This window comes from Ascidia mentula, chromosome 1 (genome assembly GCF_947561715.1).
Source record: "Ascidia mentula chromosome 1, kaAscMent1.1, whole genome shotgun sequence".
Lineage (NCBI taxonomy): Eukaryota > Metazoa > Chordata > Ascidiacea > Phlebobranchia > Ascidiidae > Ascidia > Ascidia mentula.
In genome coordinates, this window is record NC_138566.1 from 1,881,134 (window position 1) to 1,898,608 (window position 17,475).

The window sequence follows — 17,475 nt, forward strand, 5'->3', positions numbered from 1 at the left end:
ATCCTTGCCGCTGTGGTGACGGAAGCAAAAACATACCATTTTATTGGATGGTCACTTGTAACAATATTGACAGTTTTATTTTTTTTTTTTTTATAAATATAACCTTGAGGCTGTAATTTTTGGTAAAGTTAAATTTGCTTTCAAATCAATGACGCAGCCAAGAACGAATAAACATTAGGTGGTCTGGATTAAGAAAAAAACTATTGCTTTGTAATGATTAGGTAACTTGACCACAATTTCGTTCCTCTGCTGGATAAATGGTGAAGGTACTGCTTGGTTGCACAGGGAGTGTAGCGACGATAAAAGTTCCTCAAATTATTGAAAAGCTCAGAGAGGTGTTGCCTGGTGTTGTGATCAGGCTTGTGGTGACGGAGCGGGCAAAGCACTTTCTTGATTTGAGATCAATCGGTGTCGAAGTAAGTCGTAACAATGTAATTCAAGCTTAAAAGACAAATTATTTGAAGGTCCAACTAACGAACAAATTAAGACTGCTTTTCTTTAACAAAATACACAACAGGTGAATTTCAAGTAACTTTAAGCATCACCAGCTTATATGACTAAATGGCAAAGCTCTCTTTGCACACAAAACAAGAATAAGGTTATTACATTTACATAGCCTACCAGATTGGAAAAAATGTCGTGCAAAAATTGACTGATAATCTGTGCAATAAAATTTATCCAATGCATTAACATACGACAAAGATTGCAATTGTCCATACAAATACCAAACTTTCCAATCTGGTTAATGTACAGTGTTTAATCAAATGTATTACCATGTGTTTAGGTCTTCAGTGATTCTGATGAGTGGGAAAATTGGTCAAAGATAGGAGACCCTATTTTGCACATCGACCTACGAAATTGGGCCGATTTGTTAGTAATTGCTCCACTTGATGCGAACACGTTGGGAAAATTGGCTCACGGCATTTGTGACAACCTCCTTACTTGCATCGCTCGAGCGTGGAATGTTAAAGAAAAACCAGTGATAATTTGTCCTGCCATGAACACATTGATGTTTGAACATCCGTCAACAGAAAGAAACATAGAAATCCTAAAAGATTGGAATTATATCGAGGTTCCACCTATAGTTAAGAAACTTGCATGTGGTGATGAAGGTATTGGTGCATTAGCCACTGTTGAAAGTATTGTATCTTGTATTACTGCCAACGTACACTGAGGACAATGAATGCCACTGTAAGTGAAAAGACCCAGGCCCCTGTCACAGTTGTGAAAGCAAACCCAATAAGAAAGCGATTCGGCCCAAAGGCCAAAGTCAGTTTAACAAACAAAATTCCTGATGACATTTTAAATGATGTCAAATTGCAACAAGCTGTCTCATTGCTTCCGCCCAACTACGAGTTTGAAATCTATAAAACTGTTTGGAGAGTCAGACAGGCAACCGCAAAGTGTGTTGCCCTGCAGTTTCCTGAGGGCCTTCTCATGTTTTCATGCATAATATCTGACATCATTGAAACTTTTACTGAAGCTGAAACTGTGGTAATGGGTGACGTGACGTATGGAGCATGCTGTATTGATGATTACTCAGCAAGAGCTCTTGGCTGTGACTTTATGGTACATTATGGCCACAGTTGTCTTGTCCCAATTAATAACATGCCCGACATGAAAATGCTTTATGTGTTTGTTCACATAAAGATTGACAGCACACATTTTCTCGACACTTTAAAGTATAACTTTGAGATTGGATCGAAGCTGGTGATCATAAGCACCGTCCAGTTTATCACCACCCTTCAAGCTGCCAAGAAAGAGTTATTAAACCATGGCTTCGATGTAGTTGTTCCACAAATTAAACCCCTCTCCCCTGGTGAAGTGTTAGGCTGCACTTCACCTTCGTTAAATGGAATAAATGCTAATGCCGTCATTTATCTTGGAGACGGCCGTTTCCATTTGGAGTCAATGATGATTTCCAATCCAGACCTGCCGGCATTTGCCTACGACCCCTACAGCAAGGAATTCACCCGCGAGCATTACGACCATGAAACTATGCTTCACACAAGAAAAAAAGAAATTGCAAAAGCTGTCAAATGCAAGAGATGGGGTTTGATCATGGGGACCCTTGGTCGACAAGGTTCCACTAAAGTTCTCGACCATTTAAGGACTTTGATGCTAGCTGCTGGTAAAGAGGTTACAACAGTTTTGTTGTCTGAGATATTTCCAAGTAAACTGGATTTATTTGAGGACATTGAGGTATGGGTCCAAACTTCTTGTCCTCGTTTGTCGATTGATTGGGGAACTGCTTTCAATAAACCTCTCCTTAATCCATATGAGGCGTCTGTTGCCTTAAACCAACTTGAATACAAAGAAAAATATCCAATGGATTTTTATGCCAATGAGAGCTATGGACCGTGGACTCCTAACAATGAAAAACACCGACCAGCAGTGAAGAAAACAAACAGAACTAAATCATCACAACCTTCAATCATCTCAAAGGCAAATGGGATTTTATCTATTTGAATCCTGTCCTGTCTTGTGTTTTACTTATTTTTATTTTACAAAAAACGTAAGTACAAAAACATTTAATGCATCAAGTATCATATAAAACAGTATGGATTCCAATACAAAATACCTAATTTTTTCATCCATTTTATCTTGCATCTTTCACTTGCATCGTTGCATGTTCGTGTACGGTTGTGTCTCTGTGTTCATCATAATCAATTTCAAACTTTCAAATACGATTTGAAATACTAAGTTGTATACTTTTCTTTGCCTTTATGTCTATATTAGCATTGAAATGTAAAAACGTTTTTGGGGTATTAAGCCATGGACTTATGCATTATTGCAAATTTACTCCTCCAATCAAGTTTCATATGTGTGGAACCACCATAATGAATTCAATTAAAAAAAACAGTTTCATCACTAAACCTTAAACATTCGCATGTGTCGTGTGGTGAAAAGGTGTCCGCATTCAGCGATAATTTTTGACGAAATACAAACGTCACGAAATGCTCGCGGAATTTGTTGCATCGTTTTTTCGCCTCACCCAATAATGTGCAAACTATGCATTGCTTCACAGTGGGAATAAATAAGTTGAAAGAAAACTGTGTTTCGTGGTTTAATTCCATTTGAAGGAGCTTCGATTTTCATTACGTAAGGCTAATTTGGTTACAGTTGAATCGCAGCCAGACTGGATCGAAACCACTTAATTCAAACCTTGCTGGAAACCTGATTTGTGATTATTTCGCTTCGAATACAAAAGTGGGTTTGCTTCAGCCCAGTTGCGAACCCAATGATTGATCGGAAGTGGGTGGATTAACTTTCCCCATTCAGAGGTCGGCAACTGTTCGAACGAAGTTTGCCACTTTATTCCAATTTATGTCAAAATGTGCATCTCTTGAACTACTTGTCACAAATAGATTTTATCACATCAACAACTATTGGGATCTAAACTTATACTATCTCACGTACCATAAGTGGTCCTAATTTAACTCGTATAAGTTCCTACAAAACACAGACTAAATAACCTTAGGAATGGCGCGAGTACAAGGAGTTAACGAAACAAAAAAAGATTGGAAAAACGGTTTGTAATTTCGTCGCAACAAAATCGTACTTTACCATCTTTATTCGGCGATGAAATAGGTTATGTTTTCCATGCAACTAGATTTTCGTGTATAAATAAATCTCTCCGACAAGAACTTATTTCACGCAATCGTTTTAGTTTTGCATGCAACTATGATTCGCTGCTGCCAGAATTCGGATTTGTTCCGGAACATTCCTAATGTAACAAAATTGTTGGGAATGCAGAATTGTTGTTTCGAGGGAGCAACTTGGTTTGGGTTGTCCACTAATGCAAATTGTGCCCGGTAGTGAAAGGGGTTCTTGTTTGAATAAAATAAATTAATTGACCTGAGGTGTAAATTGCACAAACCCGGGCTGGACCTGACCCATATAAAAAACTTCCAAGAAGCCAAACCTGGAATGAATCTGTATGAAAACGGCTCGATTCTTTTATACTTGGAACTGGGGTTGATGTAAACTGGTTTTAGAATAAACTGACATGACAATAAAAAAAAATAACGAATGTAGACGTTTCATTACTTAACGCTTGACTTCAGAAGTCGCCGATGCGTGACGCATTTCAACGTGGCTGTACTTACTACGTCATCAATTGCAGTTTTCGATCTTTGTGTCGTTGCATATCAAGTACAGTTGATTTTTGTTGGAAAAAGTCTGAAACAAGATGTTGAAGTTGTCGGTAGTTTTGTTGCTTGGTGCAACCATCGCTATTACAAGTGCAGCGTTGGTGAATGAAGAAGTTTCGCGTGTAATCGATTTGAAAAGCCATCTGGTGAAAATCTCAACGACCGTCACTTTGAAAAATGAGGGCAGTAGTGGAGTTACTACATTTGAATATGCTGCAGAGCCATCTCACGCCAAACAACTTGCCTACATTTCAATCAGTGAGGTAACATTGACTCCCCAAGTTTAAAAACACGTTTTTTTTTAATTGCAACACATTTTTGTAATTCTTGGTAGGCCTAATTGTAAAACCTGTAAATTTTGTAGGTATATTTTACAACATGAAGACACTTGAGCAAAATACCCACGTTAAAAACCTCTTTTTTAGGACAAAGCAGGTGAGACAACAAACTTGAAACTGGTTGAAAAAGATTCTGTGAAGAGATTATTTACCGTCACACTCCCCAAAAAACTGGATGCCAAGTCCAGCATTAAGTTTGTTGTGGAAGAAGTTTTTTCTGGTGCTCTCAGTCCTTTTCCCAAGTAACTCCTGACTATGAATTATGTCTAAATTGGTTTTCATTAATTTACATTAGAAATGCACAACTCATTAAGGTATGCATTCTGCCATTTCCAATCAATAGAATGTCAAATTTATCTCTGATTTAAACTATGCAAAATGAACTAAAAGCGGGACTTAGGCTTTAGTTTTTGTTCTTAATTTTTTAATTTTATTAAGTTTATCGTGTCCGTTTTGTTTTATGCACTTTATAGTTAAACTATCGTGCAATTTTCTAAAACAGGGAAATCAGCCAATCCCAGAGCCAGCTTTTAGTTTACCGTGGCAACCACTTCTATTACTCACCCTACAAGACTGTGACACAAACAACAAACGTTGAACTTCCATCAAACACAATTGAAAGTTATTCCAAATTTGGAAATCCTTCTAAAGAAGATTCTGTCATCAAGTATGGGGACTCTGATGAGTTCGATAACGTTGCTCCAAATTCACAGGTAGATTATTGAAAATTTGTGATTCTATTTTTTCTGTTACCTAAAGTTTATTTTCAACAGAATAAATAGTGAAAATAACTTGTTTTAAAACTATATCGAAAGCAAAACACCTTTTGGATATATTAGACTCCCTGTTTTTGCCATTTAAACAAAAAAATTTTTTTAATATTTTTTACCGCCAACATTGTTACAGAATGCAATGAAAGTTCATTATGAAAACAACAGCCCTTTCTTGTCCATCACCAAACTTACCAGAGTCATCGAAATTTCACACTGGGGAAATATTGCTGTGGAAGAACATGTGGATATCAGGCATACCGGTTCAAAACTAAAAGGTTCGTTCAGCAGATACGACTACCAAAGACAGCCCAACTCTGGCGCCTCCTCTGTTAAATCATTCAAGACCATCCTTCCAGCTTCTGCTGCAGATGTCTACTACAGGTAAAACGACTTTTTTAGTTTTAATTTCTCAAATAACTTTGCTCAGGATGTATTTTGGGCACGGGACTTAATAGCCTTCGTGGTTTTATCAGGGCCCAATGTCATTTTACTTATGATTTATGCAAAATAATATGATTTGTTCATGTGAACTAATTATTTTTCATATATTCTCAAATTCAATATTGCCATACTAATTCTCAAAAACTATCCATCATTGAAAATGCTTCCCTGCATTGAAAGTTGCATTGGCAAGAAATAATCAACCCCTTGTGAAACTTTTTGCATAAAACTTCTTTTACAAAAGTAAATTGTTACGCAGCTAAAACAAGTGTATAAATATTTTCATTACTCCAGGGATGAAATTGGAAACATCTCGACCTCCAACTTGAACGAAAAAGATGACTCTGTTGATTTTGAGATTCGACCAAGATTTCCATTATTCGGGGGTTGGAAGACCCATTATTACTTTGGGTACAACTTGCCGAGTTACAACTACCTCTACACCAGAGGTAAAATGGGAATAGTAGAACTGCTTGTTATGTTTTATGCACTGCTGTTTTATGGAAAAATTTTAGGATTTTTCCACTCCTGATTTTACGTTTTTGCTTCTGTGTAAATTTTTTACCCAATGAAGTAACACTGACTTGTAAAGTTTTTGGAAAATCTTTCCTTTTTCAGGTGATTTGAATGCGATCAAGATGAGATTTGTTGACCATATCATGGACGAACAAATTGTTGAAGATTTCACCTTGAAAATTATTCTTCCTGAAGGATCCAAGTAAGACGTTCTCACTATCTGAATAATTCCAATGTCATAATATAAGTGGCTGGTGTATTTATTGTCAATATAGTAGTATTATTTTATTTCTGCCCACGATAAAAAAAGGCCCTGAACCCCGTCGCCAACAAAACACTTGCCCTTATTGCAATTTTTTTCTGTTATAATAAATAAATGGTTGCTATCTTTGTTTTTCTTCTTACTGAGACAAGAAAGATCTTTAAATAAACATTATGATTTGTGAATGGTTTAATTATTGCACATATGTGTCAGGAACATCAAAGCAATCCTCCCGTACACCGCAAAACGTGAAAAGGACGAACTCCACCTGACCTACCTGGATACTGTGGGCCGTCCTGTCATCATGTTCACCAAACAAAACTTGGTTGAACAACATATCGACGACTTTACCGTATGTTTATCTTATTTATAAAGGGAAAACTTTTGGTAGCTTCTGGAACTAGTTCAGTAGTTAAAGTTTATGCAAGTGTAAGTTGTGGTTAAATGTGAAGTGGAAGTTTAAACCAAGATTACAAACAGGAATTCCAATTCTATGTACTCACATTTGTTTTTGAGAACTTAGGTTAATTTCCATTAGGAGTCAATTTGTCTCAGTGATTTATGTTTTATTGTGGGTTTGTGGAAACATTAAGAAAGATTATTTTGTGTGGGACACTAATAGGTTACAACTACAAGTTACGGGTTTAAGGCTCTATTGAATGAAAGCTAAGTTTTGACATATTGGCAACAAAGAAAGTCCACAAATGTAAACCTTTCCATTAGATGTTGATTGTCACTGGGGAAAAAATCATGTTCAAACTGTAATCACTATAATTATGTTGCAGCTAACGTACTCTTTCAACCGCCTCCTGCTCTTGCAAGAACCTCTTCTCATCGTGGGAGCCTTCTTCCTCCTCTTCTTTACTGTCATCATCATCGTCCGACTCGACTTCTCCATTGCCCATGACAAAATGTCTGAAGCTCGTATGAGGGTTCAGGGTGTCATTGAGAAGGTCAGTTCAAAGTCATTGTAGTGTCTAGATTTAATGATACTTAAAAAAACTTAACCTTTTACTATATAATTTCTTGTTGAAAGTCTGCGGGGGCTAAAGTGTGTATTGTTACATCACAAAAACATGGCCTTCGGGAGTCATGGACCACTTAGGTCATGCAATAAATTGTTTTTAGCTGACAAAAATCAATTATGCATAAAAATTTTGTAGTTTCTTTGCAAACAGATTGTTTTAGACTGATCACCTGTCATAAAATTAAGTACTGTATTCTTCCGACATTTTGTCTGCCATGCCATTAATGTTATGTCTGAAGATCAGTCAATTTTTAATTTGTATAGTACAAGATTGTTTTAGTTCTTGCTTCTTTATATTTGTTCTGCAAGGTATTGATTTGATTTTTACAAACTGACATATTGTTTAACAGGTGCAATCGGAGCAAGCCAAGCGTGACAGTTGCTACAAAGCTTATGAAAATGCTGTCTCCAAGTTTAAGGTAGTTATACTTGCGTTTCCCTTTCGACAATTATTATTTTATGTTTTGTGTGTTTAGGCAAGTAAGGACCATGCCAAGTTTACCCAAAGCCGGAAAAGTATCGAAAAGGACCACAAGGAGGCGACAAACTCAATCAACCAGTTGTTGGGAAAGCTGAGAGAGGACGCCACCGAGGCTGCTGAAAAAGTATGGAATGAGTTTTATTTATAAATAGAGTGGCTTATGTATTGCTATCTGATTTAGTTTAACTTGATGGAAATTTGTAAACATTCTTTCCGAAAACTTAGGTTGTTTTACTTATTTTTGGACTAATCATGTTATTGAGCATTTCTTTCTATTTGATCATGTGGTGATCCAGGTTATAAAGTGAAAGAGAAAACAATAGGTTTAAAAAGAGCTCTTCAGTGGGATTAAAATTTAAGTTATTGTTCAGACCAGACTTGTTCAGTAAGTCAGATTAGGTACAAAGGCATAGACAGAATCACTTAAGATTAGTTTTAATGATCAACAGGGAGGAATAATTTTGCGACCAAAAAAGACAGAAATAGTGAAGTTGATTCAGGAGCAACAAATAAAACATCGTAACTCAGGGAAGCGAGGAGTTAAGAAGGGATGCTCCCTCATCTCCATACAGGATGCTTTTAATGTTCACACTGTCGAGGAATATTTTAAAACCAGAATAAACATGGTCAGTGGTATAATGCAATGATGCTTGCAATCTTGCATGTATCAAGTTAGATGGGAAATACCAACCTGGTCTGTAACTATCATTTTGTCTAATATTTGAAGTGTGAACAGAAATGTTAGAATAATTTGCAGACAAAGATAAGAAATGCCTTCAATTAGACTGAGTTAAATTGTTTTTAAACCCATACCTATTACCTCACATTGTTCGCTGAACTGGTTTCATTTGAAAGTACAAATATCCTTTAATCTACTCATAAAAAATATTTCCGTGGTACAAATAAAACCACCATTGTTGCGCGTAATGTGACAACATTAGAGCCCTTGTGTCATTAAGTCCTGGGCAATCCGCTTTTTTACTCCGACTGTTGTCCTGTGCTTTTTTATTTAAATCCCAGACGTTACTCTGTAGGTTGCCGGCTTGAACAACTTGGATTCAAACATCAAAGAAAAAATCTCCCAGACGATTCAACTTGCCGAGAAACTGGTTCAAAAGAAGATGAGCCGAGAGCAATATCTCGAGCACGACGGAAAATGCCAGAAAGCGATCGAAGAAATGAAGGATAAAATCTGTGACGTCACGGATGCATTGTGATGTCATAAAAAGTTCATCAACAAACGAGTGTTTCGCAAAAAATATTTTTGGCCAAATTTGTTTTGATGGTTTGAAGCGTTCGTTTTTGTTTTGGAAGCATGGAAATAAAAATGTTAAGTTTTGGACAAATTCTACTCCGTTCACAGGATGTTGAGAGTCGATATCTTGATTGTTACGTAACAAACCACCCGTTTCTAGACCGTGGTAACATGTATTGATACAGCACAGTAGATACGACACCATGCACAGAATAATAAAGCGCTTCCAATTTCCTACCAACGAAATATCACTTCACAATCACAGGACGAAATAATCGTGTTTTTCAATGAGGTACACTGGATGACAGTTAGCTGAAATTTTCCACTACCAAAGTGCGTGATTTTGAGAGGAGAAGTTTTGCGGCAGCCCTCAGCTTGTGTATTGTGTGTGACGTAATATAGCGTTATTATAACGCAACAAATGACGAAGGGGCGAAATGCAATAGATGCCAAGCGAAACTAGAAAATGTTACGATGAAACATTGCAAAGTGCAAAAAGTTAAAACTCGAATGAAACAAAAAAAAAACAGGATTTCGAAAACCCAAAATTCTTCTAAAGTCAAGGCAAGAAGAATTTGCAACAGTTCCCAGTTTTAATGCGATCGTGTACTGCGCATCGTCGCCACCTAGTGTTGAGCGGCATACGTATGTTGTGCGGTTTCTGTGGCGGCACAAAAATGTCGAAGCAGGGTTGACATCAAAAGTTTTATCAAATGTCAGGACCAGAAGTAATTTAAACGAAATCTTTACTGTGGGAGCGGTAAGATGGCGGACATTGTGGGATAATCTGTTAGCGGAAACGAAATATTGTTTACAAGTTTGCGCAATAGAGAAATACCGGCAGTAACAAAACTGGTAAAACAGCAAAGTCTGCGCTACAGGAGAAGGTGAAAATATTCATGCAGAAAAAAATTCCGCTTTTAAAAATAAAAACAAACTTTGCAAGAAAATCCACACAATAAAATTCCGACAATCTAACAAACAGAAACTGAAATGTGACAATCACATTACACGTGAGAAAACAAACAACAAATAGCAATTTTCTTTTAGATTGTATCAGAACATAAATTTACCAAAAACACACACAAAAATCCAGAAATTCATCCAAACAGCAGCATATTGTGACGTAACACAACTACGTATGTGGCGAGAAATTCTGCATTTTAAATATGACGTCAAGGGCATCGTTTGCGTCCTTTGTGATGTAAGAAGGCATGCACAGGTTGACGTCAAACTCGATGTCACGTGGTCCGTGGAAAACTGGAGGTATCTGGTAGGGACTTTCCTGTACGTCACAATCGGTTTTATTACGTTTTATTACGTAACAATTATTGTCTGTGTAACTTTAAGAAGTCTTGAAATTATGATTTTTGTGTAGAAGATTAAAAGTGGGACTTACCCCCGGTTGTGGAGAATACACCCCTGTGCACACTAACACAGAATGACAAGATTCCACATGACTCTGCTGCGATTGTGGCGTCACAGGCTGCAATATGACGTCACACGGTTAGATATGTGTTGAGATTTTGAGTAATAACAATTATTTGAAGAAACCATGCTACAAACAGTAAAACAAAACGCACAAATTCGGGGTCACAACAAAACTTTTTTGTTGTTCGGTGAATTTACAACAAACAAACCATGTTTTTTGATGACAAAGTTTAGCACAAGGATAATTAATAATTACATCGTTTTGCGTGGCAACCGTTGTTATGCTTCGAATACCAGCGTGGACTTGCCGCCACGGTTCAGTGCGCATGTCGCTAGATCCCTGAATCTAAAGTAAAAAAACAACACAAATCATGCAAACTTATCAAATTCAACAGTACAAGGGAAAAACTTTGCAAATGGTTCGAAAGTCCATACAAAAAAAGATTTTAAGATGTTTAAATGAAACGAATACAACAATAAAAGGATTAAACATATTTAACAAACATAACTTATTTAGGTGTTTTACCTGCGACATTTCCCGTTCTTCTGTGATTCGTTTATTGTAAAGATTTGCTCCGTAAATATCAGCCATGGGATTATCCCTGGAGAGTAGAACTTTTAAATGGGAGCAATTTTTTTGAAGATTCCACCATAAATAACGTGTTTAAATGTACAAAACAACGAGTCTATTAATGGAAACTGATTCATAAGAAAACAGAGAATAACAACTTCAAATAGTTTAATAGCACAATAAAGAAAACCGACATCATGTATTTGCAGCGGTTTTGGCTTCTACAAAGTGCAGCAAATTGTATAGAGTAGACTAAATCGCGTACCACTTGAAAAGCTCTCGTGTACCACTAGTGGTACGCGTACCACAGTTTGAGAACCACTGATTTAACCCATCCTAGGCCAAAACATATTTTTAATCATACTGACATCATGACAGTGGTCAATTTGTTACAAACCCGATAGCGTAGAGAGTTCTAACAGGTGACGTCATCCCCATTCTTTCCGACTGCTTCTTGATAAGTTGTTCCGCGTACATGTAAGTTATCTCACTCGGCTTGCCCATCAGTGCGGTGTAGGACAGGGGCTTCCCCACCAACTTTTCGTACACACTTTCGAGGCAATGCATGAATGTACCGTGGCCGAATCTGTGACAGATTGGAGAACATTATTCCATGCATGTAAGGTATCTAAGTGAACAGTTATCAGTGACGTGGATTAAAAATGGGAAATTCATGAGTTCATGCAGAGCATGAAACACTTCTGTGCTGGTAAACGAAATAAAACAAGAATTGCAATCAACAATTACAAACAGAATTCTCCTATCAACAATGTATAAATTCAGCATAAAACAATAAACAACTACTATGACGTCATAAAACTCCAGTGAACATTAAGATCAAGAAGTTGGCGTAAATTAGTTGTTATGTTGCCAGTGTTCAAAGCCGCTACCAAAAGAAGGCGGTGTCCTGTTTACGACCCAGCGAGCCTTATAATATCTTGTATTTCCAGTTACTCAAGTTGTCGCCACGCCAGTAGTTATACATCGTGTGCAGTTCCACGTCTTACAACACGCCCCCAATTCATTTTCCCGACCATTCGCGTTGATTCCACGTCGCCACCTCCTACAGACACGCCCCCATGCCTCGACCAATCAGAGACGCCTGCGTGTTTTTGACGTCTCAGAATAGTTTTAAAGCTCAACTTTTAGCTTTCGAGCGTTTTACTGTCTGTATAAGATTTATTCTGTATTTCACTATCGCATGTATAAAAGCACCAACACTTGCTTTAAGGATGTTATTATGATGTGTAGGTTGCACTCAACGTATATCTATAAGACAGTAGTTTTTCACGCTACTCCTATACACGTCAAAACATTTCACAAGGCAAAGATGCTATAATTAGGATTTGTTTTCAAACGAGCGGTAGATTATTAAGCAGTCCATCATTCTTGTTAAGTGAGGAAATCACGTGTCGTTATGCACTTTTATTATGACGTCACACAAAGTGGTGTGACCAAACAACGGGATGTCCACACATAATTAATGTGTAACGCAACTTACAAATATGGTTTGTGTTTTTTTTGAACAAGAAAGTAAGACGACAAGCACGAAAAAGTATTAAAGGCTGCAAACACCAGTAGCGACTGGAGGCTGCGTTATTAACAACTTACGCCAAACAACCAATATGAAAGACGTCCTTGATTTGACCTCTATTCGCAAACCACTTCGTAAGTAAACGTCGTTCTCTTACTTCAACCAACACACTTATATGATAGGTGTGACGTCATAATGCGCAGAATAACCCAGACAGCTTTGACAATTGAGGTCATTGGTCAATAAGTGGGTTGTGTTTGTGACGCAACACAGCAGGTGACCATTATTTCCAGGAATTGTGCCAGTGACTTGAAAGTGCCATTCTCATTTCGTATTCTGGGCTTGGCTTATTGTTTCAAAAGTTGTCTTTGATATCACAATTTTTTGTCACTAATATGAAATACAGTGTGTTGCCAGCTTTAAATGCTGTTACAAGGAAAATCAGCAAAATTTAGTGTAGACAACCGTGGCTTGCCCAATTAATTATTGATAGCATGTCCCAAATTTTCCTGGTGCAACCCAGCAGCTAAAAACAATGACATTGCATAGCAGGGTTACCAAGAGACCACTATGTATGTGTTGGTGGCTACAGCGACCTGACTATTTTCATGTCATTGTGTTCTGAAATCTCATGACACGTTTCCTCTGTGATGTCACAGTGTGTCATTGATTAAAGCATTATTTCATTTAATGGCCGCCTGAACCATGTCATAGCAGCCTATTAATGCTGTTTGTGTGGCATTACTAATACTCTACACCAAATAAATATGATATATAATAATTTTACAATATTAGACCATTCATCACTCAGGTATATTATATTGTGCTTCTTATAATTTTAAACCAAAAATTTAAACATACATATTAAAATTATTCAAGAAATACTGATGTTTTGCTACTAGGTTGAATGCCAGCAACAGCCTACCAGGTAGCAATGCAGCAGCACAAAGGAGTTTAAATAGATTAGGTCAAATCACACATAAGAAACTTGTTGACGAATAAATCTTAACAGCAAATCAGTTTAATCCTAGCTCACCTCGGCATATGACTTTCCGACATCCACAGCAAATCCATGTTACATGCAAGTACCGGCAAATGTTGGTCGTTGAGCTCCGAGATGGGGTCGGTTAGTGAGCCGTGAGTTAGAAGGATGTCGATGATGAGCTGCAGGTTGGTCTCCCACCTTACAGGTTCCCCAAATAACACGACCGCCTCAATTTTTGGGAATGTGTCCATGGGTGAATGTGGAGGCTTAATAGGAATATAAGAAAAATATTTATTACTCCACAAAGTACTTTGTGGTATTATGTCATTAATAATGCGGGTCATAGGATGTTACTCTGGTAAAATCACACACAGAAAACAAACCCTTCTATGTAAAACACAGTCAGACAAAAAAATTTGAACATTGATTACTTTTACATGTGTAAAACTTTGCAAAGTAAACTGTGATAATTATGTTAGTCTAATGGTGATGCCAAAATTATTAATTGTAGTTACAGATAATTATTCGAATGCTATCATGCAAGTAAACAAACACAATAGTGACGAAAATATGTCTTTTGTGTTAGATTTTGTTGGTCGATAGTTGCTGGTAGGTGTAGGTTTCATAGGTTCATTAAAAGAACAGCTCATTCGGGATAAAGTTGCGAGATTTTTGTTACAATCGATGTTTCGTCTACCATCTGGTGAGACAGTTGTAATAAAAAATCCTGAACCTTTATGCCAGAAGAACAGTTCTTTAAATTTACAATGCCTAGCAGCAAGAGTAGCACTATATTCAAACGTTCAGTTTAAAATAAAAAAAATCATGCTTGACTTTAGGATCCAAAAATACTATTTACCAGTTTGGGTCTTCGTTGGTGATCGACCATGTCGAGGTTAGGAAAAGCCGATCGGATTTGGTCGATTGTGATTGTGTTTGTGAATCCAATTCTCTTAGCGATTTTCTCAACCGGACCTTGTCCAGAGAGGAGGACACACTTTTCATGGTACTCGTTAAACATCCGAAGTGGACTGTGTGACATCATAACTTGCTCTGCTGTCACCTGAAAATTTCAACCACAAAATTTTACCAAGACTGAAAGCCAAATTGGAATGAGCATTATCGTGAACTCCAAACTAAATACAAACATACTTTAAGCTTACTGCATGATCAAAATATGAAGTAAGGTAGCGCAGTGTTTTAAATTATATTTTCATTTTCATAAATGAGGTGATTTTTATACAATACAACAGAGTAATTATTTAAAGAAGCACTGGCCCTAGTTATAGTACCCAAGACAATTATGGTTTACAGCAGGTTTTACCTCCACTTCAAGCAAATTAGACAGTTGTTCAGCTTTGGTCTGTGCAAGTGAATTTCCAGCATTTGTTACAAAAACTGTCGGGACTCGAAACTTTCCATCTTTACCGACAAGTTTTTCTTTGAAAGCTTTTTGAGCAGCTGGAATTACTTTCTTTCCGCGGATTAAAACTCCGTCAATATCAAATAATAAACCAAAATCTGGTTCCTGTGAAATAAATAAGGTGTTTACTTATTATACATTTAAGGAAAATCTTATACTTTGCAAAATACCACTACATTTTGTTTATTAAACCTTCAGGCCAATAAAATTGAAACACACAATTCAAAATTTTTTAAAAACCAGTCAAAAAGAAAAAAACATGAAATAAAAAAACTAAAATACTCACCTTTGTGGCATTGCTATGGAACTTTGAAGAACTTCTCAATATGATTGACTTGCTAAGAGAATTAAAGCAAGCCTTTGAAACATGCTGAATAGTTGGCAGCGACATTCTTGTTGATTTTGTACAAGCAGTGATTGACAATAACCGATTTATAACATTATTATTTTTACACACAAATGTACAAACATTACAGCATAGGAGACACCTAGCAGCGACAAGTTCGGTTGTGGAAGTTTCTGAAAGGTAAGTTCTTGGTCATTTCTTGTCAATATTCGTCTAATCTAAAAGACAACTGCATATACTTGTTACGACTGACAGTTAAACAACTTCGTTGGCAATCTAAAAGGAATCTTTCCAGATCTTCAAGTTTGAAACAACCTTTTTCAACTTACAGAAGCTCCGCAAAGCAACGTTACCGTTTTGATCTGACAGAGAGACGATTAACCTTGAGTAACCCTGCGGAAAATGATTTCGCAATACGCCCCTTTTTATTCTGACCAATCAGAGAGTCTTATATTTGACCAAATCAGCTGAGGGTGGCAGGAGCAGTCAAGCGAAACAAATTTCAATCCGTTAAAATCAAACATAGAATATTTTTGGTATTCTAAGGTAAAATGAAAAGTTGAAGAAAAAAGCAATAAATGTGCATGCATGTCCTTTGTCCATTTTCATCTTTCACATGAACATATTTATCAGTAAATCTGACGGATTATAAATAAACACAAGAAATAAAATCAAAACCATAAACGAGTCAGTTGCAGCGGACATAACAGGCGCCTATGTGAAGGTGATTTCCTCACGGAAAATGGGTTAATTCTCATCAGGATGGGTCGAATTCGCATAATGGGCATTTTTAAACATTTTGCAGAATACGGATATGGACACCGAGTTCTACGATTAATGTGCTTTGGATCAAACTGAAGCAACGGCGCTACAATTTAGGCTTATTTACGAAGATGTGACTACCGTATTTTACGGACCATAAAGCGCACCCGAATATAAGGCGCGTTGTCAATAAATTGCTTTGATTAGTTTTTTGTTCATACATAAGGCGCACCGGGCTATAGAGTTTACCTTTCAAATATGACTTCACGTATTTTAAGGAGTATGGGTTACCGTATAAAGTTTATTTATATAATAATAGTATCGGTACTGGTTTTGAGTGTAGGCAATAAAGCACTACTTGATCCATACATTAGGCGCACCGGCTTATAAGGCGCACGATCAATTTATGGGGGGGAAAAGGATTTAAATTGCGCCTTATGGTCCGTAAAATACGGTACATGAAACAACACAGCAGCAAATTAGGCGCAGGAATCATGCAGGTCAAATCAATTCATTTTGTTCTTGCGATCTTCCAAAAAAAGTGATTGGATTCATTGAATATTCGGATTCGGTCCTGATTTATAATTGTTCTTTCATTACAAAATGCTGTAAGTTTTTGTTTGTATGTGTTTGTTACAACTAAGTTTTTTAATTAGCAACCATTGCAACTACGAAAAAATTCCCGCCTTTTTAATAATTTTTTAAACTACGATGTCTGTGAAAATATTTCCGCAGTTCACAAAGCGTGGATTCGTTCAATTTGTCGGATTGTTGTTGAATCTTTTCCAAAAAAATCGAAGAAAATCGTGCATTTAAAGGTTTTTGATCACCTGTGTTTCCAAGGATAGCGTACAGGTGAACAATTGAATTGTGTTTTGTGTGTGATTGCACCAGTCATAGTGGAACTTCCTAGTTTCTAAACGAAATTATAAAAGGCGTAATATCTAGCCTATAATTGGTTTGGTAAAGGTGTTTTTTTTCCATACATTATCTAATATGTCGGAATTTACAAGGACAAATTCATGTCATGCGTTCGGTTTTATTCCTTGAAAAACATCTCCACTTTGCTTTCAGTTATTTTATTTGCATGGTTAGGCAAAATCATCCATGGTTTCGTCTCACTTGAACCACATGCCATCTTGTTACTTTTGCACTTCACACTTCTCGATCAGTTTC

At 36.9% G+C, this 17,475-nt stretch overlaps 4 protein-coding genes across 4 annotated transcripts; 3 read left to right on the plus strand and 1 right to left on the minus strand.

The window, feature by feature from the left end:
- Positions 1-254: 254 nt before the first annotated feature.
- Positions 255-1,174, plus strand: LOC145895376 (phosphopantothenoylcysteine decarboxylase-like). Its single transcript, XM_082984181.1, has 2 exons — positions 255-416; positions 785-1,174. Exons 1-2 carry the CDS (start codon positions 258-260, stop codon positions 1,172-1,174), a joined length of 549 nt encoding a protein of 182 aa, XP_082840307.1. The 5' UTR covers positions 255-257.
- A 5-nt stretch (positions 1,175-1,179) lies between these two features.
- On the plus strand, positions 1,180-3,036 carry LOC145895368 (2-(3-amino-3-carboxypropyl)histidine synthase subunit 1-like). The gene has a single exon (XM_082984169.1). The coding sequence runs from the start codon at positions 1,180-1,182 to the stop codon at positions 2,467-2,469; it is 1,290 nt and encodes a 429-aa protein (XP_082840295.1). The 3' UTR covers positions 2,470-3,036.
- Positions 3,037-4,097: 1,061 nt separating this feature from the next.
- Positions 4,098-9,337, plus strand: LOC145894258 (dolichyl-diphosphooligosaccharide--protein glycosyltransferase subunit 1-like). Its single transcript, XM_082982793.1, has 11 exons — positions 4,098-4,417; positions 4,580-4,734; positions 4,995-5,205; positions 5,399-5,646; positions 6,001-6,155; positions 6,325-6,424; positions 6,698-6,836; positions 7,270-7,437; positions 7,862-7,930; positions 7,988-8,116; positions 9,027-9,337. The coding sequence occupies exons 1-11, from the start codon at positions 4,193-4,195 to the stop codon at positions 9,207-9,209; spliced, it is 1,782 nt and encodes a 593-aa protein (XP_082838919.1). The 5' UTR covers positions 4,098-4,192; the 3' UTR covers positions 9,210-9,337.
- A 121-nt stretch (positions 9,338-9,458) lies between these two features.
- On the minus strand, positions 9,459-15,706 carry LOC145894269 (haloacid dehalogenase-like hydrolase domain-containing 5). The gene is made up of 9 exons (XM_082982804.1): positions 15,478-15,706; positions 15,093-15,296; positions 14,628-14,831; positions 13,820-14,034; positions 11,647-11,835; positions 11,205-11,280; positions 10,935-11,024; positions 10,647-10,733; positions 9,459-10,532 (listed from the first exon to the last, which is right to left on the minus strand). The coding sequence occupies exons 1-9, from the start codon at positions 15,580-15,582 to the stop codon at positions 10,383-10,385; spliced, it is 1,320 nt and encodes a 439-aa protein (XP_082838930.1). The 5' UTR covers positions 15,583-15,706; the 3' UTR covers positions 9,459-10,382.
- Between the last annotated feature and the right edge of the window lie 1,769 nt (positions 15,707-17,475).